The sequence below is a fragment of the Chamaea fasciata genome, unplaced genomic scaffold (genome assembly GCF_029207755.1).
Source record: "Chamaea fasciata isolate MVZ Bird 193981 ecotype frontalis unplaced genomic scaffold, bChaFas1.0.hap1 SCAF_30, whole genome shotgun sequence".
In the NCBI taxonomy this organism is placed as follows: Eukaryota; Metazoa; Chordata; class Aves; order Passeriformes; family Sylviidae; genus Chamaea; species Chamaea fasciata.
This window is the reverse complement of record NW_027094115.1, coordinates 4,630,506-4,654,501: the sequence shown is the minus strand read 5'-3', so window position 1 is coordinate 4,654,501 and position 23,996 is coordinate 4,630,506. Positions and strand designations below refer to the sequence as shown.

At 55.2% G+C, this 23,996-nt stretch overlaps 1 protein-coding gene across 1 annotated transcript in view; it reads left to right on the top strand.

Annotated features, from left to right (window-relative positions):
- The first annotated feature begins 2,874 nt into the window (after positions 1–2,874).
- Positions 2,875–23,996, top strand: part of LOC136302688 (bridging integrator 3) — a 41,534-nt gene continuing 20,412 nt past the window's right edge. Inside the window, exons 1-4 of the mRNA XM_066206180.1 lie at positions 2,875–2,930; positions 13,946–13,994; positions 20,876–20,916; positions 21,530–21,591. Of these exons, the coding sequence (XP_066062277.1) occupies positions 2,923–2,930; positions 13,946–13,994; positions 20,876–20,916; positions 21,530–21,591 (160 nt within the window). The 5' untranslated portion in view covers positions 2,875–2,922. The remainder of the gene's footprint in view (positions 2,931–13,945; positions 13,995–20,875; positions 20,917–21,529; positions 21,592–23,996) is intronic.

Here is a 23,996-nt window from a genome sequence, read left to right as displayed (position 1 = left end):
CAGCACCTTGCACGAAAAATGTTGGTTGCTACGGAAACACGGCACTTTCCATGCCCGTTCTGGGCTATCTGTGTTCTGGGGAGGAGGGAAGGGCTTCCAGTCACGTACCAGCTCCACGGAACTTGCTGCCTTTCCCTCCTCGACGGGAGCGCCGGGGTCCTGAGGAGGCACCAACGCCTCGCTCCTCCCCGCTGAGGGTCTCCGGGGCTTTGCAGGATGTGGTTGGATCCAAGAGCTCTCCACGGCATGGGATTTGCTGCTCAGGAGGAGCACCAAGAGCGGAGACCCCGTCCCTGGGGTCGGGAGCGACGAGGACCCACGGGCAGAAGTTTGCAGCTGGAATACAGATGTTGGCGGGATCCTTCTCACCTCCGGCTCAGCTTCTGCTCTTCTGATCATCCACAGAAGGCCTGGATGGTTGTGGATCGCCTGACCCTCATCTCCCAGCCCGCGTGGATCCATCCCCATCCCTGGATGGGTGCTCTGGAGGAAGGAGCCAGACTCCAGCCCGGGGCAGGGGGACAAACAGCAGAGCCTCCGTGGAAGATGCCCCCTGAGTCCTGTGGCCACCAGGATGACAGATCCAGGCTCATCCCAGCTCTTGTCCCATCCCCTGCGCCGCGAGGTGACAGTGAGGGGCATCACAGCGGGGACAGGGCCAGGAGCAGCAGCCTGGCCCAGCTGGCAGCGGGAACCACCAGCAAAACCTTCCTGGTCTCCGCCTTCCTCTTCCTCCTCGCCCTGCTCACCCCTGGCCGGGGATGTGGGGGACCCTCCTGGCTGCCTCCCCTCGGGGGTTTGCTCTGACACCCACCGGCACCCCAAAATCCATCCCTTTCCCTCGCAACCTCCCCTCTTCCCCCATCCTGGCTCCTCCTCGCCATCCCCGGCACAAAATGGGACAACTGGTGGGGGTGACCACCCTGTCTGCCCCCCCAAGATCTGCCCCCCCCCCCCCCGGCTCCTTTTGGGCTAATCCCTGTCCTCAGCGGTGTCGGTAACACCTTCCCAGTTTAGCATCATCCTCCCTGGCTGTAATTACCGCGCTGTTTACCTCCACCTGTTAATTGATAAAGCCACCCCTGGCGCCCGGCCCAGGCCTCCGCCCCGTGCGCTGGCATGTGGCCGGTGTCACCAGCCCGGTGGCACCAAACCCGTTCCCACCCCCAGGATGTCACCCTGGGCTGATAATAAGGGGTCCAAGGGCACCCCCAAATCTCGGGGGGGCTCAGCTGCATCCCGGGGTCACGGAGGGGTCAGTGTTTGAGGACACACTGAGTGGGTTTTTTTCGTCGCCAAAACGACTTTGCTGCCCCTCCCAGCCCTGTCCAGCCCCCTCAAGGTGGCTTTGGGGGGTTTCTCCCCAAAATTGGGTGTTCCTGCTCTTCCAAAGGTGAGGCACATCCCTTGGATTTCCTCGACTGGGGCAGTCCTGCTCCTCCCGCTGCTCTCGCCCACCCCAGGGTGTCCCTGGGCACCCCCTGCCCACGCCCATCCCAATCCCTTCCCTGGGCCCTTGCCCACTCCAGGGAATAACCCTGGGCATCCCCTGTCCGTGCCCTCATCCAGCTCAGGATGCTCCAAGGCAATTCCTCCCCCTCTCCCACCACAGGGATGCTCCCGGGCAACCCCTCCGCTGCATCCTCGCCCACCCCAGGGATGACCCCAGGCAATTCCTTCCCCTTGCCCATCCCAGGGATGCTCCTGAGCATCCCCTCCCTGTGCCACTGCCCACTCCGGGGTGTTCCTGAGTACTCCAGGCCCTCATCCACTTTTGGGATGTTCCTGGGCATTCCCTCCCTGTGCCCTCGCCCACACCAGGAGTGACCCAGGCAATTCCTCCTCCTCGCCCACCCCGGGGATGACCCAGGCAATTCCTCCTCCTCGCCCACCCCAGGGATGACCCAGGCAATTCCTCCTCCTCGCCCACCCCGGGGATGACCCAGGCAATTCCTCCTCCTCGCCCACCCCGGGCATGACCCAGGCAATTCCTTCTCCTCGCCCACCCCGGGGATGACCCAGGCAATTCCTCCTCCTTGCCCACACCGGGGATGACCCAGGCAATTCCTCCTCCTCGCCCACCCCAGGGATGACCCAGGCAATTCCTCCTCCTCGCCCAGCCCGGGCATGACCCAGGCAATTCCTCCTCCTCGCCCAGCCCGGGGATGACCCAGGCAATTCCTCCTCCTCGCCTACCCCAGGGATGACCCAGGCAATTCCTCCTCCTCGCCCACCCCGGGGATGACCCAGGCAATTCCTCCTCCTCGCCCACCCCGGGCATGACCCAGGCAATTCCTCCTCCTCGCCCACCCCGGGGATGACCCAGGCAATTCCTCCTCCTCGCCCACCCCGGGCATGACCCAGGCAATTCCTCCTCCTCGCCCACCCCGGGGATGACCCAGGCAATTCCTCCTCCTCGCCCACCCCGGGGATGACCCAGGCAATTCCTCCTCCTCGCCCACCCCGGGCATGACCCAGGCAATTCCTCCTCCTCGCCCACCCCGGGCATGACCCAGGCAATTCCTCCTCCTCGCCCACCCCGGGGATGACCCAGGCAATTCCTCCTCCTCGCCCAGCCCAGGGATGACCCAGGCAATTCCTCCTCCTCGCCCACCCCAGGGATGTCCCAGGCAATTCCTCCTCCTCGCCCTGCCCCGGGACGCTCCACAGCTCCCCGCGGTTTAACTCCACCCCTTCCCGCCCCATTTCCAGCCTTTGCACTCAAATCAGGCGAATTTCAGGGTCTTCCCCCCGCCCGCCTTGCCCGTGACGTCACGCTCCCCGACCGTGTGACGTCACGCCCGCCCCTCGTGTGGCGTCACGGCGGCGCGCGGCCCCGGGAGGGGCGGGGGGAGCGCTCCCGGAAGAGGCGGGGCCAAACGCGGCGGCACTTCCGGGAGCGGCGCGGGGCGGAGGGGGAACATGAGCTGGTGAGTGCGGGGGGACACCGGGACGGGAACGGGAGAACGGGCCCCGGGAATGGGGCAGGCCGGGGAACACCGGGAACGGGAATGGGGCAGGCCGCGGGAAACACCGGCACCGGGGCAGGCCGCGGGGAACGGAAGCACCAGCAGCGGGTCAGGGTGGAGAAACCGGTTCCAGCGGCCCCGGAGGGCGGAGGAACGGGCCCCGCTGGCCCTGGCCCGCCCGGTCCCGGCTGCTCAGCCCGGGCGCTGCGCTCGGCGAGGGGCCGGGGACGGGCCCGGAGCGGCCCCGGTGCTGGGCGGCCTCGGCCCGGCGGGAGCCGCCGTGCAGGCCCTGGAGCGGGGCCGGTGCTGCCGGGGCTTGTGCCGGAGTGGGCCCCGGTGCTGGCCCCGGTGCTGGCCCCGGGGGGTCCCAGTGCTGCCCAGGGGTGGCCCCGGGGCCGGGTCTGCAGCTGGCCTGGAGCGACCCCGGTGCTGGCCGGGCTTGTCCTGCTGGAGACCCTGGAGCTGGTCCTGGTGGGGTCCCCGGTGCTGTCCCCGTCCTGGCCGGGCTTGTCCCGGTCCTGGCCAGGCTTGTCCCAGTCCTGGTCAGGCTTGTCCCGGTCCTGGCCGGGCTTGTTCCGGTCCTGGCCGGGCTTTTCCCGGTCCTGGCTAGGCTTGTCCCAGTCCTGGCCAGGCTTGTCCCAGTCCTGGTCAGGCTTGTCCCAGTCCTGGTCAGGCTTGTCCCGGTCCTGGCCGGGTTTGTCCCGGTCCTGGTCAGGCTTGTCCCGGTCCTGGCCGGGTTTGTCCTGGTCCTGGTCAGGCTTGTCCCAGTCCTGGTCAGGCTTGTCCCAGTCCTGGCCGAGTTTGTCCCAGTCCTGGCCGGGCTTGTCCCCGTCCTGGCCAGGCTTGTCCCAGTCCTGGCCGGGCTTGTCCCAGTCTACAGTCCATTAAAAAAGAGGAAAGAAGAATTCTCGTGTGTTTGAATCGACCTGATGAAATCTCACTTTGGACACACTCATTCCTTCGGTGCTTATTGAATTGTGTTAGAAATTAATAATATTAGAAATCAGTCTGGGCTGATGTGTGTCATTTCTCCTCCTGGGGAGTCCTGGAGATCCAGGGCTGTTGTGGGAGCCAAAGGATGGGATGGACCAAGGGCTCGAAGGGTTTTTCCTGGCCTGGGAGGTTGAGTTCCGTGGTGACAATGGAAAGTTTTTGGGGCTGGGAGCTGTGGAAGTTGTGGTTTGGAAACGAACTGCAAGGACATGACGAGGCACACACAGGTGCCGGTTAAAATGGGGCTTTGGGGCTAAAAATACGCTTTTGTCCACTGGCATCGCTTGGGTTTTGCTTTGCTCATCTCCGAACAGCAACAGTTATGGGCGGCGTTGGCTCACGAGGACTTGGAGCCAACTTTTCCCAGGGAGTCTGAGGGAATGGGCTCTGGAAGGGAGGAGTCCAGCAGGAGCTGGATGTGAGGAGTAAATAATCCCTTCCTCTGTTGGGTGCAGAATAATTCGGCTGCAGGGTGTCCACACTTCCACTTGCAGTGTCCATCCAGCCCTGGGGACTGTCACTTGTCACCACAACACGCGTGGCTTTCTCTGGGAGCCCTTTTCCTGGGAGAGATTTCTCTGGGAGACGTTTCTCTGGGAGAGATTTTTCTCGGAGACCTTTTTCTGGGAGCCCTTTCTCTGGGAGCTGGGGTGTTTTCTCCTTTTTCTCCTGAGGAATCCGACCTTGTTTCCCGGCGAGCGGGGAGAACCGGGGACTCCGGGGAATTCTGAGTCTCCTCTCTCTCTCCTCCGGCCACGTCACCCTGCTGACGCCCGCAGGGCTCCAGCGCCCTGGCAGCCACACAATCCCCCTCAGTGCTGCCCTGGGCCGTCCGTGCTGCTCCTTCCCGGGGCTGCCCACCCGGGATGAATCGGGGCCATTCACGGGCGCCGGGGGGTCAGGGCCCGGCGTGACGTCCGTGGCCGCGCTGACACACGGCGGGGTCGTGCCCCGCTGCTGAAATGTCACAGCCCGGCACGTCCTGCCCCGCTGCTGCTGCTGCTGCTGTGACATCTCTGTGGGGCAGGGGAGCTTTGTGCCAGCCCTGGCTCCTTTGGGAAGTTGTGACATCACTCTGGAGCAGGAGAGCTTTGTCCCAGCCCTGCCTGCCTTGGGGAGCTGGGACATCATTCTGGAGCAGAACTTTGTCCCAGCCCTGCCTGCCTTGGGGAGCTGGGACATCGTTCTGGAGCAGGAGAACTTTGTCCCAGTCCTGCCTGCTTTGGGAAGTTGTGACATCACTCTGGAGCAGGAGAACTTTGTCCCAGCCCTGCCGGCTTTGGGGAGCTGGGACATGGCTGTGGAGCTTTGTCCCAGCCCTGCCTGCTTTGGGGAGCTGGGACATTGCTCTGGAGCAGGATTGTCCCAGCCCTGCCAGCTTTGGGGAGCTGGGACATCATTGTGGAGCTTTGTCCCTTTGGCTCCTTTGGGAAGCAAGGGCTTTTTTCAGCTCCCATGTGTGTCTTTCTGGCGTTGGGCACTGTTTAGTCTTGGGTTGATCCCTCTTTTTCGAGGCCTTGAACACACTGGTTCCTTTGGTGTGAGGAAGAGGATGGAGCTTCGTCCTCAATTTTGTCTTGCAGAGCTGGGAAGTGGCACAAACTGCCGCCGTTTGGGCTCCTGGGCACTCAAATCCTTAATTTTTTTAAGTTAAGGGAAATCCCTGGAGATTTAAGGGCTGTTGGCAGGTTTGATGCTTTGTTCAGTTGTGTGGGGTCAATCCTGGGACATCCCTCGCTCCTTGTGAGCTCCCTGGGCTGCATGAGGGCTGGGAATGGCCCCAGAAGGGCAGGGAATGGCCCCAGGGAATGGTCCCAGGAGGGCAGGGAATGGTCCTGGGAGGGCAGGGAATGGCCTCAGGAGCACAGGGAGTTCTCCCAGGAATAGAGGGAATGCCCCCAGGAGCACAGGGAATGGTCCCAAGAATAGAGGGAATGGCCCCAGGAGCACAGGGAATGGCCCCAGGAGCGCAGGGAATGGCCCCAGGAGCGCAGGGAATGCCCCCAGGAGGGCAGGGAATGCTCCCAGGAGCACAGGGAATGGCCCCAGGAGCACAGGGAATGCTCCCAGGAGCACAGGGAATGCCCCCAGGAGGGCAGGGAATGCTCCCAGGAACAGAGATCCCTCCCAGAGCACAGGCACACAGGAAAACTGTTCCAGAGGGCTCCTGAACCCCCACATTCCCGGTTCCTGCAGCCAGGCAGTGAGGCAGCTCTGCCTTTCCAGACTGGGCTTTGTTTAGAGCAGGACTAGGCTCGTTTTGGGACACAGCCTTGCATGGATAGCTGAGGTGTTTTCGGAATCCCAGCCGAGCTCTGGTTTCCTTTAGACCTTGGATTGGGAGTCTTGGAGCATCCTCATCCTCCTCTTCCTCACCCAGTGATTCCCTTGGCCATCCCTTCTTCCAAAGATGAAAGGAGTGGAGTGCTGGATTTTGCTATCACCCCCTTTTGACTCCATAAAGTGATTTTTAAGGTTCCCGGAACCGCATCAAACCAAACCTGATCACCAGGCTCCCAAACATCCCCCGCTTCTGTTTCCCCACTCCCCCCTCCCAGGTGAATTCCCGCAGGATAAAGGGGATTTTCAGCAGCCTGCCAGCTCCATGTCCGAGTGCTGCCTCAGCTGCAACAGCTGCTGTTTGCTGGGAGGAGAAAATACGGGAAGCAAACGTTGGTGGGGAGTGTGAAGCACGTGCGTCGTGCTCGGGACAGGGCTGGGGGACGTGTTCAGGGAGCTCTGAGTGGACTCCAGGGCCGGCGTCCGCGGGAAGGCAGAGTGGGAACGGGTGGGAACTCGGTGTTTAACCCTGACAGAGTGGCCGGGAGTGATTCCTGGGATGTTGAAAGATGGAGGTGAGGAGGAGCCGCCTGTCTCTCCCAGAGGAGGGGAGGCTGCATGGGTTTGCACGGCCTCAGAGTGGGGTTGTTGGTTATTCCCGGTGTTTCCCATGTGATGGATTTGCAGAGGTTGTTGGTTATTCCCAGTGTTTTCCATACTATGGATTTGCACAGCCTCAGAGTGGGGGTTTTGGTTATTCCCAGTGTTTTCTGTGTCATGGATTCACAGGGGTTGTTGGTTATTCCCGGTGTTTTCCATGTGATGGATTTGCACAGCCTCAAAGTGGGGTTGTTGGTTATTCCTGGTGTTTTCTGTTTTAAGGATTTGCACAGGCTCAGAGCGTGGCTGTTGGTTATTCCCAGTGTTTTCCATGTGATGGATTTGCACAGGCTCAGAGCGTGGCTGTTGGTTATTCCCGGTGTTTTCCATGTGGTGGATTTGCACAGGCTCAGAGCGTGGCTGTTGGTTATTCCCAGTGTTTTCCATGTGATGGATTTGCACAGGCTCAGAGCGTGGCTGTTGGTTATTCCCAGTGTTTTCCATGTGGTGGATTTGCACAGGCTCAGAGCGTGGCTGTTGATTATTCCCAGTGTTTTCCATGTGATGGATTTGCACAGGCTCAGAGCGTGGCTGTTGGTTATTCCCAGTGTTTTCCATGTGATGGATTTGCACAGGCTCAGAGCGTGGCTGTTGGTTATTCCCAGTGTTTTCCATGTGATGGATTTGCACAGGCTCAGAGCGTGGCTGTTGGTTATTCCCGGTGTTTTCCACGTTTTGGAGCCACGACCACGTCGGCAGGTGCGACACAAACACATCCCCGGGCTCTGTTTTCCTCCCTCTGAACCAACGCTGATGTTTCTCGGAGCCCGACGTGCCCAGTGACAGCTCTCCCCCTTCCCTGCGGGTTTCAGTGATACTGGGACAGGGACATAAATTACCTGGGATAAAATTACCTGGGATGAAGCCAGCGGATACCAGAGCGGTGAGCGAGGCTCCCAGACACCTCCCTGTCACCTGGAGCACCCGTGCAAAGGCGCTTTGCACACCCCAAAGTTTTTTATCGTGGTGAAACCGGAGTGCCGGCCAGGCATCTCCCAGGGGTGGAGCAGCTGGGAAGAGCCACCTGCCACCTCCCCTTCCACCATCACAAGCCTTGGAGTGGTTTTTCCTTAATTTTTCCACCTGTTTTGTCCAGGTAGCTCCAACCCAGCGCTCTGGTTGAGCCACACAGCCGTGTGTTTCACAACCGTGCTTAAAGTGGATATTTTTGTAGCATAGTCAGGGCCTAAAACAGCCCTGCAAAATTCTGCTCGCCCACGCGCCTGGCGTGAGTAATTTTCTTTTGATGGGTGAGTAAAATATCATTTTATTTTTTTTTTAATTTTTTTTTTCCTTCATGCTCCTCTTGGAATGGGTGGGAGAGAGGATTCTGACATTATTTTTTGATTTTGCTCAACGCCGACACCGCGCCTGGCTCCGCGCGGGATGCGGAGGGACCCGCTCCCAGCAGCTCATCCCTCCGCTGCCAAACTTCGGGAAGGTGCCTTGTTTTCCCTGGCCTGACCTAAAATCCAGAAAATCGATGTTTACACCTCTTTTTTTTTTTTTTTTCTTTCCTCTTTTTTAACACCTCTCTCTTTCCCTTCTCCCCCCGCCGCAGCAGCTCGCCCTGACACCCCTGCGTGGCTTTAAAGCCTCCAAGTCTCCAGGGATGGGGTTGGAATCCAGGTGGGAGCGCTCACCTGCGGCACGGGCACGTTCATTCCCGAGGAATCCCATCCCTGCATCCCTCCCATCCCCACCCCGTGACCTCCCCTCTCCTCTCCACGAGGAGAGCACCCGAACGGGGATTTGGCGCAGAGTCTCCCTCGACAGAAGCTGTTTGTCATCCGTTGGAATAAATTTTTTTTTTTTTTTGCCTTCTTTTTAATTTTTTTTTTTTTTTTTTTTTTTTGCCTCGGCGCCGTGTTTGGAGCGGTTGCCATGAGTTCCTGGGAGGGGGGGAAGAGGGGTGGGACGGTGCCTGCGGTTTCCATGGACACGCCGGGAGCACGGCGAGGAGAAATCCGGGAGATTCGTGCCTAACCTGAGCCTGCCCTCCTGCCTGCCTCACCTGGGCACGGCTGGGATCCCCCTCCCAGCCACGGATTTTGCACTTTTTTGGGGGTTTTTTTTTAGGGATGTCCAGGTTTCCAAGGTTTTGGTGTGCAGGCTGGGATGAGGCTCGGGAATGCTGCTCAGCCAAGGCCTCTCAGCTTGCTTTGAACTTCCTGGTTTTCCTCTCTCCTGGAAAAGTCCTTCCCTGACACCTCCATCCCACAGGGAAGCTTTACCCCGGAGGAGAGGGAGGAGAAGCTCAACCGAGTTCACCGAGTGGGAAAGTGAAGCTTCACATCCTTCCTCGAGTGCTCCCAACCTTCCTGTTGGGGTTTGCACTTCGATCCCTCTGGGATAGCAGCTGATCCCATGACCAGGCAGCTTCTCTGGATGCAGCCACACCTTGAGCTGAATCCATTCCCAGCCCGGGAGCTTCCAGAGGGAAAAGCTCAGGGAAGGACCCGGTTCCTGCGAGAACTTCGGGATGATTTTTGTCATCCAGGTGTGAAGGGATGGGTTTGTAGACTCCTTCGTCATCCCACATGCCAAAATCCTGGGGGAAAACCAGGCTCGGAGGGTCGGGGTCACCCTGGCAGCGCGGGAGGCTGGGTGTCATCCTGCCTGCAGGCACAGAGAGGTTCCTTTCCGGTGAAGGAATTGAGATTTTTGGTGGAAATTCAAAGAGTGAGAAGCTCTGGCGGGGATCCAGGCTATGCTGGCGCTTGGGGTTTCGATGAGAGAGAGAGAGGAAGGGGGAAAAAAAAAAAAAAAAAAAAGCAAACCCTGAAACTTTCCACGGGAAGCGGGCGCTTCCCACAAAACATGGATTTAGTCGGCGGTCTGGCAGCGGTGCCAGTAAAAACCAGTTTTGGCCACCAGTTCGTACCAAAGTGGGACCCTGCAACTGCCACTCGTGCCCACCTGGGGCAGGCATATTGAATTCAGAGGCTCGGGGTCACTTTTGCCAAAATAATTAACAATCCAAACTGCCCCAGCCTCTGCTGTCCCTGCGTGTCCAGCTGTCTGTCCGTCCTTCTTCCCTTCCTCCCCAATCCCTGCCTGGCAGCTCAGCATCCCCAGGGGCAGCATTTTATCAGCTGTGGGTGAAAATATTCGGTGTTTATCCCTTGCTTCTCCGCCGAGGGTCTTCTGGGGCCTGATTAGGGGCGGCAAAGCCACGTTCAGCTGGAACGAGCTGGGAAATAGGATCACATCCCACAGGGAATTTATCCCCTGAGCCCCGCTCTGAGCTCCCCAAGGCCGGGGAGGTGATGCCGAGGTTTGATGTCCGCGCTGGGAAAGGACCATTCCTCCCCTAATTTAGCGAGGATTGAGTGATTCCTGCTGGAATTCAACTCCCCGCAGACCTCATGGAGCTGTCTCCGTTTGTTTCCAACTCTCCCGTGCATCCAGAGGAGAATTCACCGCTTTGGTGTGTGTGTGTGTGTGTGGCCCCGCGTTTGCACATGGAAAAGCCAAGTAAATAGACGGGCTTGCTGGGGGAAACTTCAGAGAGAAATCAGCCACAGCTTCTCCCACCTTCCCCTCCCTGGGGTTCCTGAGCATCCCCGAGTAGAGCTCGCAGGATTCTCTCCACCCACACTTTTTTTTTTTTCCCCTTCTTTTTTTTTTTTTTTTTTTTTCCTTTTTACTTTAAGCTCTTCCCACCCTCTCCCTGCAGTGTTTCACCCTCCTCCCCTCCCTTCTGAACCTTTCCCAAACTCCGGGTGCCCTGGGAAGGGAAGGGGGCTGAGAGGGGCCGGGCTGTTCCCCCTCTCCCCAAAAAAAACCCCCGCGGGGTGGGAACGCTCCGGCTGTGACTCAGCTCGAGCTCCTCGGCTCTTCAGGAAAACGGGATTTCAAGGGATTTCACACCCCAAACACAACCCCGGCTTTCTCTCGCTCAGCAGAATCGAGACATCAGGAAAAAAAAATAAAATAAATTAAAAAAAAAAAAGCCAAACCCACCGATTCTGTTTGGTTTTTGTTTTGTTTTTTTTTTCTTTGGTGTTTATAGATCGCGGATTTGGGAGATCCGTGCCACGCTGGGGATTCGTGGCAGTGATGGATCCACCTCCCCCCTTGGTTTATTTGTGTTGTCCCCCATAGTGCGTTTTCTAACCACAAAAAAAACCCCTAAAAAACCTCTTAATTTTGAAGCAAATGGTTGTGATGTTGCTGTGGCAGCTTCACTTTGTCCCCCCCACAATTTTGCAGGCTGGGGCACAAACTCCCAAAGGGATGAAAATTCGGTGCCGGCAGCGGTTTTGAGGCGTTGGGGTGAATCGATTTGGTTTAAAAGCTCCAATAAAATCCATACCTTTCATTTTTTTTTTTTTTTTCTTCTTTCTTTCCTGCTCATCCATCTTTCTCCCCCCCTCCCCAACCCTCCCAGAGAATCATATTCAAAGGCTGTGATTTCGAAACCCGGAAAATTATGTAAAATTGTAAAATAGAACAAAAAAAAAAAAAAAAAAAAAGCCCAATAATTGAGGAACAGACCTGACTTGCACAGGGTTATTTTTTAGAGGTTTTACTGAGACAGACATAATTACCAAGTGGCATCATGATGCTGATAGAGATATTTACTGCTGCGCGGGGGATTTGCAGCGCTCCGCTGACTTCCCTTTGTTTCTGGGAGGGAACAAAAAAAGGGGATTTTGGGGGTTCCTCGCCCTCTGTGGTGGGGTGAGGATGGGGAATGGGGACCCCCTGTGCTCCCTCTGCCTTCCCTTCCCAGCTCTGGTACCCAACCAGTGCTGATCCATGGCTTTTCCTGCCCCACATCCCTCTTGTCACCACGACTCCCTGGATTTAATTGAGAAATTAATTGAGATTTAATTGAGAAAAATTTCCGTTTTTCCAGTGGACAGCACCGCTTTGGGGTGTTCTCTGTACCCCCCAGAGGGGCAGGTTGTGCACAGGTAATACTTTAATCACCTTTTTAATTGTTCTTTCCCACTAAAAACCAGCCTGGCTCCAGCTCCCTGCTCCAGCAGAGAGTCCCAAACTGGTTTTAACTGGGATAACATTCCCCTGAGTAAAATCCTCATTTTTTTCTTATCCTCACACCACCAAGTCGATGCCATCACTTCCAAAAACATCAAGTGACAGCACCTGGCTGCGGATGGTGCCTCATTTTGGTTTATATTTGTCCCACAAAAAAAAAACCCCACTAAAACAAAAAGGAAAAAAAAAATCCATATATTTTTGTTTTCTTCCTGTAAGGCACCACACCCCCCAGTTATTGACAGGAAAATTATACAGCAGAGTGGTGTTTGTTTGGAAAAGAAGGGTGATTCATGCCGCCACAGGAGCTGGAAAGGGTTAAACCCAAAATTACACCCGAGAACCATAAACAGGAAGTTCTCCCGAAAAAAAAAAAAAAAAAATTAAATTTAAACCTGGTTTTAACTCAGGTTGGCTCCAGAGCTGCTCAGGGGAAGGTCACAGGGGCTGCAGCCCTGGATTATTCCCGGTGGGTAATTACAGCCTTGGTTTGAAAACGACGGGAAAAGTGGGAAGAGCAAGGTTTGGAGTTTGGATAATCTGGGGGGTTTTTTTGCTTCATCCCGCCCGTTCTTCCAGGGCAAACTCATTCTCCTGTTGCACACAGTTGGGTTTTACAGCGGGTTACGCTGAGAAAAACTGATAAAAAATTATTTCCTGGGGGTCCAGCTGTTGGATGGGGCAATGCTGGGGGCTTGGGAGTGGAGCTGGTGGGAAAAGCAAAGGGAAAAGCAGCAGTGGGAAAAGCCAAACTGGGAGGCAGCATCCAACACAGTCCCCAAAATCCGTGTTTTTATCTCAAGTTTCGTGTAGCAGCAGGAGGATTTGGATTTGCTCCTCCAAATTCTCAGGAGGGGACTCAGACTCTTTCCCAGGAGCTCCTGGAGCAGATTCAGGATGGGAATGAAGCTGAGCTGTAGGTGAAACATCTCTGGCAAAAAAAACCCAAAAAAAAAAAACCCCCAAAACACTTTAATGTCATTATGACCTCAATTTTTCCCATTTATTTAAAGCATCACAACCCAGAAAACACCGGGAGAGATTTTGGCTGAGATGCTCTAACCAAGCAGCACCTCTTTAACTTAATTAAATCCATTGACAGCAGCAGTTGAATTCCTGGGTTTTCATTATACGGATAGGTGAAAGAAATCCAATTATTTTTAGGCCGCCTGCGTGGCTGCTCCCAGCTGACCCAGCCACCCTTACATATGTTGTGTAATTTATTTAGAGTACTCTTCACATTCAGGTAACCCAGATTTTCCTGGGAATTAGGGATTTTAAGAATGAAGGCTGTGCTGGCAGGTGAGCCTCTCCTCCAGCTGTTGGAGCAGAGGAATCCTTTGAAGCAGCTCGCAGCTCCAGACACCAGGTTGTTACTTTTTTTTTTTTTTTTTAATATCCTCTTTCTAAATATTTACAGGCTTTGTTTGGGTTTATTTTATTTATTTATTTTTTTTTTAGTATCATTTTATCCTCCCCGGCAGATTTGGTTTTAAACAGAGCGGGTTCTTCAGCTGCTTGTGGAGCATCCTTGCCTTGACTTGGGGTGGAAGGAGAACGTGTGGGAATGAAGGAAGGAATGGCTCGGGAAAATCAAAAGGGACCCACCAGGACCATCCAGTCCAGCTCCTGGCCCTGCACAGGCACCCCAAAATCCCATCCCTGGCAGTGTTGTCCAAACCCTCCTGGAGCTCTGGCAGCCTCGGGGCTGTGCCCATTCCCTGGAGAGCTGTCCCAGTGTTTATTCCAGCCTTTTGGGGAAGAATCTTTCCCTAAAATCCAACCTGACCCTCCCTTGGTGCAGCTCCAGGCGTTCCTGGGTCTGTCACAGAGCAGAGATGGGAGCTGCCCCTCGGGAGGAATGCTGAGAAGTCTCCCCACAGCCTCTCCCACCCTCTGTGGGGTGCACAGTGCCTGGAATGAGGAGCTGCCACCCCGGGACAACCCCCTGCTACCCCCCAAAACCCACCCCCAGCATCATCGCCGCTCACACGTTCCCTCCTCATTCCCTTCTCTCTCCTCTCTCTCTTTTCCAGGATCCCGTTCAAGATCGGGCAGCCCAAGAAACAGATTGTACCCAAGACAGTGAGTAAACCAGTTCCCCCTTTTTAGCTCCAGCCTCGGATCATGTGGCTGATGAGTCAAGGCGGCACTTTGACTCGTCCCATTTTGCAGCGTGTGGGAGGGAGCTGGAGCAGCAGAACCTGTTGCCGCGTGTGACCAGCGCTCGGCTCCTCGTGCGAGGAGCGAGGGGGAGCCCCAGCCAGGGAGAATATTTTGGTTTTGGGGATCTGTTGAAATTATAATTTCTTTTAATTTTTTTTTTTTTTTTTAAATTCGGGAGGGGTGTATGTGTGTGTGTGTGTGTGTGTGTGGGGTAAGGGAAAAGAGCTCTCTTGGTCTGGCACAGTTTTCCTCGGAGATGGCTGAACGGGTTTGCTTCCTTCCTTCCTTCCTTCCTTCTTTCAGCAATGGCTTGTTTGTTCATCCTTTCGGAGCAGATGGAGGAGGAGGAGTGGTTCAGATCGCTGAATATAACTGTTTCCAAAGAAAGGCTTATAAGCTGAGATGCTTAGTGCTCGGGCGTGAATTAATTTGTGCTGCACAGCATTTGCTTTAAAAGCAAATTAAAAAAGCATTTTGTATTCCCGTGGATTTGAGGCTCCTACCCCAAGTGCTGCTGCTTGCAGCTGGCTGTGGTATTTTCCCTTCTTAAGCAGCTTGGCTTTGCATTTGTCCCGTGCCAAAACCCCCCCCCAAAAAAAACTGTGGAACCTCCAAGGAGCCGGCCCTGAAAACTCACCTGGACACCTGCTCTAAAAAAGGGAGCCCTGAGAGGCAGAGTGGGGCAGAGCTTGTCCCTCTGACAGTGTTGGTGACCTAATCCCTTGCACAGACTGACATCCCTGATCCTTCCTCTCCGGGACACTCGGCTAATTCCGCAGGATGCGTGGGCACCCGCGTTTGTGGGGCAGTTTCTCCTTGGGACATGACATTTTCCCTGGAGGCAGAGGGCTAATCCCACCACTCCCTTCAAGGCTTGATTGTCATGTTTTATTTTAAAGGATTTTGGTGGTTGTCTGCTGCCGTGGAGCAGCAATTTTCTGTAACGGCTCCAAACTGTCAGAACAGAATTTCAGCCAGGCAAGCGGCGAAGGCGAGGACTGGTAAAAATTCCTCCGCGGTTTTTCCGTGTTTTCGGCTGCCTTTTTCCAGGGGCTGGCCATCCACCAGCGAGGTGCTGCTGCCTGTGATCCCTCAGGTGAGGCAGCCCAGCCTCAGCTCTTCACACGTCTCCCAGCTCGTGTCAGGAGCCTCCACATTCCTTGCTCCACCGCATTTTGCCTTTCCCAGTGCTCCCAACGCCGATGTCCTTCCAGGCTGGGGCAAGGACCAGCTGCTCTGCAGCTCTGGGTGTCTTGGTCAGCTCTGCTGGGCGTCTCCAGCCCACCCATTCTCACATCCCAGGTGAATATATTCGATTTCCTTGCTGGTTTTCCTCCCCTCCTGCTGCTTTTGCTGTTGGGGGAGGTTTTTCTCCCCTAAAATCAGCCGTCCCTGAGCTCAGGCTCCCTGCAGATGAGCGGCGGCACCTTTGAGATCTTCCCTTCCCCGGAGCTGCTGGAATGTGCTGTTCTGAAGCAGTTGGCAGCCTTTGCTTATATATACATGTGTGTGTATTAAATAGAACAGCTCAGAATATCCGGCAGGCAGAGGTTCATTCAGCACCCAGAGCCTTTCCAGCCCTTTTCCTTTTCCTTCCTTCCTTCCTCGGCTCCGCAGGAACAAGATTTTGTGTCAACAAAGCTGGAAGCTGATTTCTGAAAGGCTTCCACTTGCCCTGGGATGATGATCATGATAATGATGATGATGATGGTGGTGGTGGTGTTGCTCTCCAGGCACCAGATACAGGGGAAGCAGAAAACAGGAAGCCCAAAACCTTTGGAACTTTGAAGAGCGCAGCTCATCAAAGCACAACAAACGGCAGGAAACCACGGATATCCCCCGGGATCAGGCATTCCATGCCGTGGTGTGGAAGGGATGGGGTTGCTTTGAGCTGCAGGCCCCCAAATTTACCTCCCAGTTGCAGGCTGAGACGCTCCATCTGTGCAGGAACAGCAGCAGCAGCAGCCAAGGGCTGGGATATTCCAGATGTTGGGCTCCAGAGCCCGCTGCAGGAAGTGGGAAGGTGTGGCATCTCCAGGGCTGCATCCCAAGCCCATCGGAAGGGAAGTGGTTGTGGGTAGGGGATCTCCCACTCACAGAGACCGGACCACAAAAGAGGATGGTGAAGGGGAAGGATTAAAAAAAAAAACAACAAAAAAAACCCCCCAGCATTTGTTAGGATGTAACTTTGGCTCTCAGTGAGGCCTGGGACTGGAGTTGAGAGAGGGGTGGCTTTGCTGAGAGGCTCAGCGAGCCAGAGCGGCTTTTTTGTTGTCTCCATGCTGGGGCTGGTGTCAGATCTAGGCCAGGAGTAAGTCCTGAAAAGCAATTTGCCTGGGCTGCCGAGGAATTAGTCATGACTCCCCGTGCCCACTCGCTTGTGATCCTTTGGAGAAGGGCACGGTGTCAGCCACAGTTTAGCTCTTGAGGGAGAAGGAAACCCCGGTAGAAAATATCAGCTGGTGAACTGAGGTGATCTCCCCCTCCCCAGACGTGGCTGTGCTTTGTTTCCACCTTAACCTGGGCAAATCCAATTCCAGACAGCATAATCTCTCCCCTCCTCTTGCCTGAAAAGAGCAGCTGTCACCGGGCTCCGGGAGCCGGCTGGGAGGATCTAATGCTCAGAGAAGGGACCTGCTGTCAGCAGGGCCACGGGCCCACGGCCCAATTAAACTAATGCCCAGTGATAGGAGTTAAACCTGTTAGAATTATATCTCTCCATGTTTATTGCTCGGCCACGAAGCCTCTTACGGCAGGGACGTTCTCCCCTCCCTCGGGACAGCTCGGCTCCCAGCAGAGGCTGCGCTGCCATCGGAGCTGTCTCGTCTCCCCGGCTCTCCTGCAGCTGCAGCTGAAGTTCACCTGTGTCCCCCCGAGGTTGTTCCCTGCCCTTCACCGGGATTGGGATGATCCAAGCAGGCAGGGAGCCAGGGAGCAGAGCCAGCCCTGCATGGCCGCGGGCCGCTCGGGATGGGGCCGGCGAGGTTTTATCCCGTCTCTCCCTCCCTGCTTCCCTCCTTCTCTGCTTCCCCTGGCCTGGGCTGACTCAGACCACTCGCCCTCCTCCTCCTCCTCGCTGGCCTGAGTCAGCTTGGCAGGGAGGGGAGACCTGAGCTGCCAAACCTCCTTTCCTTGACTCATCCCAGCAGCTCTGCCTTCCCCAGGGATGTCGGCCGGAGGAGCTCCGTGAGCAGCAGGATTCCAGTGCAGCTGTGGCCCTCAGCACCTTTCCACTGGGCTCCACCAGCGAGCTGGAATTCCCAAAACAATGGAGGAAATGTCGTGGGGATGGTGGGGCGGATTCAAGTGATGGCAGTTAAAGCATTGTGCTCGTTTTCACTCTCTTCCTTCAGTCTTTTCTGGCCAAACTGGTCTCTGCTTTTTCCCTTTGCCACTTTTCTGGGAGGCTTTCTCGCAGGATGGGGATGTGGAGGTCTTGCTGGGTGGAGACTGTGACATCCCAGATCCACCTGCACGCTGCAGCTCTGCCTCAGAATATTCACTCATAGGACTTACCTTGAAATTCTTGATGGGGTGGCAAAAGCTCCGCAGAAATTCCATCTCAGAACAGAATTCACGGCCTAATTCTATGGGTGCCTTTTAATTTAATTTTTTTTTTTTTGGAGAAGAGGGAGAAGGAAACACACACTTCCCTCTTTTCCCCAAGATCCACAAAGAGGCTGAGACCACTGGAAGATGCAGAAATCAGCTCATCTTCCTCCTCCAGGAAAAAACATGAGCCCCAGGGGGATAAGAAGGCTCCTGACAGTCCCTTATTTCCATCTCTTTGTAGTGTTGCCTTCAATCTTGCTCCATTGCCTCATCACCACGCTGGTGGTGGTGATGATGATCCTGCCCTTCAAGCAGGAGGGATCTGATCACAGGTGGGAGGCCCAGTGTTTGCAAACAAAAAATAAAGAACGGGGTGAAGGAGAGAACGTTGTTTCATTTCAAAGCTTTCCAGAGCTCGTCGCTCGTGATGTAGATTTAAATAAAAACCCCGAGACGAGCGATTTTTGCATTACCCAGCCCCTGTGCCTGGGAGAAAGAAAAAAAAAAAAAAGGTTCAATGCAGAGAGCACGGTTTGATTTGGAGTTTTCAGAAAGAGGCTGCGGAGCAGCGGGATTATTTTAATAATACGGAAACTTCCCTTCAGGATATTGTAATTTTCTTGCCTGTACTTCTTGTTCTCGTTACTCTTAACGTGATAATCCTCTCCTCTGTCGGCTGCATGTGACCACGGATAGCTACTGGGAGTGGGAATTACTGTGTGCTCTGCAAAACGTTCCCAGCTTGTCCTCCTTGCAGGGCTCTGCCTGTGACTCTGCTGGGTGGGAGCACGTGAGAGCAGCGTTTTCCCTCTCCAGAGCTCCTGGGAGCTGTTTTGTGCGGGATATCCGGGCTCCAGCCGTGGCTGGGAGGCTCCGTGAGCTCGCAGACTGTGGGGACTGGGAGCCAGTTGCTGCCTGTGGGCGTGAAAAATAAGAGCAATCCATGGGCAGCTGTCTCTGAGATGGGGCTGGGGATGTGAGTCAGGCTGGGCAGCTGAAGTGTCTCTGCGTGGAGTCACCTCGATCCCGTGTGGATCCTGCTCCGGCACTGGGATGGGGGTTTTGGGGGAGCTCACGAGGTTTTGGGGGTTCCACAGCACCCAGAGGGTCTCACAGGGTAGGGAGGATTTGCCTTTATGGAATGAATCCTGAAATCCCACAGTGGTTTGGGTGGGAAGGGAGCTTTAAATTCATCTTGCTCCACCCCCTGCCGTGGAGGAAAGGAGCGCCTTTCACTATCCCAGGGTGCTCCAACCTGGCCTTGGGCACGTCCAGGGATCCAGGGACAGCCACAGCTTCCCTGGGAATTCCATCCCAGCCCCTCAGCACCCTCACAGGGAGGAAATCCTTCTCAAAAAAATCCCCTCTGGCAGTGGGGAGCCATTCCCTGGGTCCTGTCCCTCCATCCCTTGTCCCCAGTCCCTCTCCAGCTCTCCTGGAGCCCCTTTAGGCCCTGGGAGCTGCTCCGTACCCGTTTAGCAACGATGCCTTTTGCCTATTGCACAGAAACGGGTGAATCTGACGGCAAAAAAAAAAAAAAAGGCTCAGAAACCCTGAATGTTTGCAGGTATTGCACAGCCAAACCCTCCAGCTTTTGGAGGAATCGGTTGCTGAGCAGATCCTCCTAAACACGGAGAGGGAACGCTAAGGGAATGACACCCCCAGCCTTTCAAAGCAGAGGAGGGGGGGAACATTTTTTTTTGAGTCGTGCCCGACCCTGTGCGGTTTGCAACCAAAACAATTCACACCTAAGGCCTATAAATAGAGTGCAATACTCTCCCTGGATATTTTAGCAGCCGGAACAGGCACGGGGATGGAGGGTGAGTTTTTTACTATGTGCTGGTTACCTGACCTGCGGGGCGCCAGCTGCCGCGGATTTCTGCGGCTCCCCGAACGCCAGGCACAAGTCGTGTGAGCTGCCCCCACACTGCTCCGTGTCTGTTCTCTCCAGAGCCCAATTTTAGCAGCACGAAAAGGGAGCTGGAGCTCCGGGGAGGGGTTTTTTGAAGCCCGTGGTGGGGGGAGAGAGAGCCCAGCTCGCGTCCCCCGGATGGTGGGAGCGGATGGTGCGGACAGCTGGGCGCTGGGATGGGGCTGGAATGTGGCTGGTCCCAGCCTGAGCTGGGATCAGGCTGCTGGAGTTCAAGTGCAGCCCAAAAAGATGTTGAAAAAAAGGAGATTTTTAAGAAAAACGAGCTCCATCTTTAAACCCACCCTCCCCCCCAGCCAAGCTTTTAACGGCGATCCTGCTTGAAAAGCAAAACGTCCCCATTAAACGTTGTGGTGCCGCATCAAGCCTGGGATTGAAATCCCGGGGCCAGCAGGAGGAATTGGAGCGAACCCTTTGGATCCTTCTAGTCCTGGCTGCTCCCAGCACTCCGCATTTCCTTAATAGCACAGGAGCTTGACAACACAACTGAACCCAGCGCTGATCCCATGACAACAAACGCGCCCGGATTTACTCTTGGCTGGTCAATTGAAATCCATTTGCTTCTCTGGTTGACGAGGTGTGGAATGAATGTTTTAAGTGTGTTAAAACAGTCAGCATGGAAAGAAAGTTCCTTAAAATATCTCCTATCACTGGAGGTTTGCTGCCAGCTAGCAAGTAGGAGGGAGCAGGCACTGAGGTAGCATCGGGAGAAGGCTGGGCTGGAGCTCTGAGCTCGGAGCTCAGGGTTCCCCTCCCTTTTTGGAGGTGTCACAGTTCACTGGGGTTGTGCTCCAGCCCAAGAGTTTCATGGGAAGGAACTGTTGTGGGGGTAAGGAGTGTATGGAGGGGGTGAATAATGCAGAGGTGGCAGGGCTCACTGGTGGTTTGGGGGGGAATTTCACCATCCTGTTGAGGAGGAGGAAGGAGGAAACAGCCAGACCCACCTCGGGGTCCTTAACGGGGCTGGAGGAGAAGCAGCTCCCCTCAGTTTTGGGGAGAGAACACTAGCTCGTCCCCCAGCACTGAGCCATGCTAGGATGCGACCTCCCTGCTTTTACAGCATTCCCATTTATCCCATCAGCTCCCAGTCCATATCCTGGAGCACATCCTTGGCTCAAGCTGAACGTGTTTGGTGCCAGCTCCAAGAGAGTCTGGGGCTCAAAACCCCCGAGACTTCCTTCACTTTTGAGGTGTAACTCCCATTGAAGCTGCAGCTTGTGCTGGGCTCAGCTTGGCATTTCCCAGGGGCAACTTTCCCTGCACTCTCCAGGCTGCCCTGCAGTGCCCTGAAGCTGATTTCCATCTCTTCTTTCCACAGGTGGAGAGAGACTTTGAAAGGGAATATGGGAAGCTGCAGCAGTGAGTATCAACCACACTGGTCGGACAGGACCGGCCGCGTGCTTCCCTCCTCTCATTGCATCTTCCCAGGGAATTTTTAGCCAGGGATGCTCTTCCCAGTGAGCAAATCCCTCTCTGCCCTGTAATTTCCAATTCTTCAGGGTTTCTCTGAGTGTTCAAAGGTGTCCCTCAGAAGTATTTGCAGTGGGGTTGCAGATCCTGGCAGCTTTTGAAAAGAAAAATGCGTAAAATTGCCAGGAAAAACTGCGGGGTCCCCGAAGAGCCCAGCACCTCGGAGGACCAGGAGTGGCTTTGCCATCCTGCCTCGTGTCACAGGAGCTCACAGGGATCATCTGGAAGCATTTGGCTTTACCATTTGTGCTAAGTGTGAGAACTTTCAGGAAATATGCGAACTATGAATAAGAGATCACCAACTTGAAAAGGTTAAAAACCATCTGAAAACAACCCGAAAGGGTTGAGCTGCACTGAACTTCATCGAGCCTTGCCTGGATATTTTTAACTCCCACCAGAAGCCAGCATATTCAGCCCGTAAATGATTTGTTGCACGTATGATACACTCGGGTTCCTTTCTTTCCAAGATTCCGACTTTGCCTTCTTTCTCCCCATCTTTCAGATTGGAAGATCAGACCAAAAAACTTCAGAAGGATATGAAGAAAAGCACAGATGCAGATTTGGGTAAGTGACTGGAGGATACATAGACTGTGAACTTGGCCACAGAGAGATGAAGTGACTTTTCTCGAGATCACATGAGTAATGTGTGACAAGTCTGGAAAACAAATCCAGAGCTCAGTCCCACTCAGTTTGCTTAGTTACAAGGCCATCTGCGAGAGGGCTGCGAGCAGCAGCTCAGCCCAGGGAACACAGGGAGTGCTGCGGGCTCAGTCCCTGTCTCCTCAGCTCTGTGGCCTTGGACAAGTCCCTTTCTCTGCCTCAATTCCTGCCACTGAAAAAAATCCAGGAGTCGTTATTCCAGGTTTCAGATTGTCCAGCAGGAGCAGCTCCAGCTGAGCCTTCAGTCCTCCTTTCACCTCCCTCTCTGGAGCCCCAGGAAGGTGGGATGGGTCTGGGGGGGTCTGCAGGGCACAGCTGGACACAGCTGGCCGTGTTTCCCGTGGGAAATGCTGACCTGGCAGCTCTCCTTCAGGAATAACCCAACTCATTCCCTCGGTGTCTGCTCGTTTTGGCTTCCCCTGGTGGCAGTGGGCGATGGAGGAAGCAATAAAGGGCTCTGCCTGCGCGTTTGGGGTGACTGACATCTGCCCTCGCAGGTGTCCTGTCCCATGTCCCAGCTCCCTTCGCATCCCTCTGGTTGGAATCTGCTGTGCCCACAGAGGGATCCAGTGGAGGGGGACTGGGAGCCGTGTTTGTTGGATCCTGAGCAGAGCAAGGAACCTGCAGCAAAGAGCTGTTCCAAACCCAGATGGTTTTTCCCGGCGTGTGGTTTGGAGCAGTCCCTGCTTGGCCCCCACAGCTCCGCAGCCAAGGCAGAGGCACCAGCACAAACAGGTGTGGGCTGCCCTGGGCCAGCTCTCATCCCCTGGGATCGGGGTCACAGCGGGGCAGGGCAGTGGGGAGGAGGCAGATTTGGGGCTTTCCATCATCCAGCCTCTCACCTGTGTGTGTGTGTGTGGATAGTGCCTGACACAAACACAGATCCCGGCTCTTGCCGTCCTCTCCCACCCTTCCCAGCTTAGGGAGAAGGGTGGGAAAAGCATCAGACACCCAGGACACTTTTCCAGGGTGAAAACTGCCCTTTCCAAGGACTCTGGGATCCTTGGTAAGTTTTTCCCTGTTAAGGATTCCCCTCCCCTCCCTTGCAGTGGGCGTTGTTTATATGGAGCATTTCAAGTCCCAGAGGAGCTGTGGGAGGACTTTCTTTTTCCGTTCTGTTACATGGCAGAGTCACAAATGAGCCTTGGCCAGAGCCAGGAAGATCTGATTTCTCATTTAAAGGCTTGAGATGATGAGTGGAGGGAGAGGGACTGCACACAGCCTGCTGAGGGAGGGCTGAAGGAAAAGGAGGTGGATCTGATCAATCCTTGAGGATGGCTCTCCTCACCTGGCAGTGCCCATTCCCAACATCCAGCCCCCAAATCTGGTGAGGCTGGCAGCGTTTTGTCCTCCTGCATCATTCCTCCAGGCTCAGGGGGTTGGTTCTTCCCTGCCTGCAAACACTCCCTGGCCAAGTGGGACTGGTGGCTCAAGTCTCCACCTTCTTCCCAAAAAGCTCAGCTCAGGAGGAGAGCAATTCCTGTGCACGGAAATATCCCAGCGAGGCTCTTCCCCTGCCCTGCCAGCAAACAGGGAATGGGGTGTTAGCAGCACGCCCTGTCCCGTGGCTGGAGGTCACTCACCCCCTTCCCCACCCTCTTTCCAAACAGAATAGCATCTTCAGGAGCAGGAGGATGTTGTTTAACTGGAGGTAAAAGCTCTCCTTTGGAATGAGGTGCAGGTAACTCACGGGGTTCCCATGGCTCTGGTTTGCTCTCTGGCTGTTCCTGGACTCTAAAATCTGAAATTCCTTTAATTGGAGCTACGTCTCACATGTTTAATGAGCAAAAGAGCAGTGCAGACCCTCCTGAAGGCCACCCTGAGAGACAGGCAGTCCTTTCTCCTCCTTCTTCCCCTTCTCTCTCCTCTCCTCCCTGCCCCAGGACTCTCAGACCCCACTTTTTCAGCTCTCTGTAGGTGATGTCAGTGATGCAGAGGAAATTCCTGACCCAAATTCCCCCTGGACATGCCCAACCCCCCCCCCCCCCCAGTTCCCAACCTCCCAACCTGACCCTGCCACTCCCTCCCTCCAGTTCCCTTCCAATCCTTTCCTGTGAAGGAAGAACTTCATTTTCCCTTCCAGCCGAAGGAGTTCTGCCATTCTTAACTCTCGTCCCGTTCTGGCACAAATCCCTCCTCAGATGTGGTCACACATATGGATTATATCCCATCTGTTTAAAGGTTTAAATGCCTAAAGCCTTAATGTTTGGATAATAGATGGATACGGTAGCTTTGTTATTCCGGAGTGAGAGGCTCGTTCTGCATTGAGCTCCCCGGCTCTGCAGCTTCTGAGCTCTCTCCGTTATAAT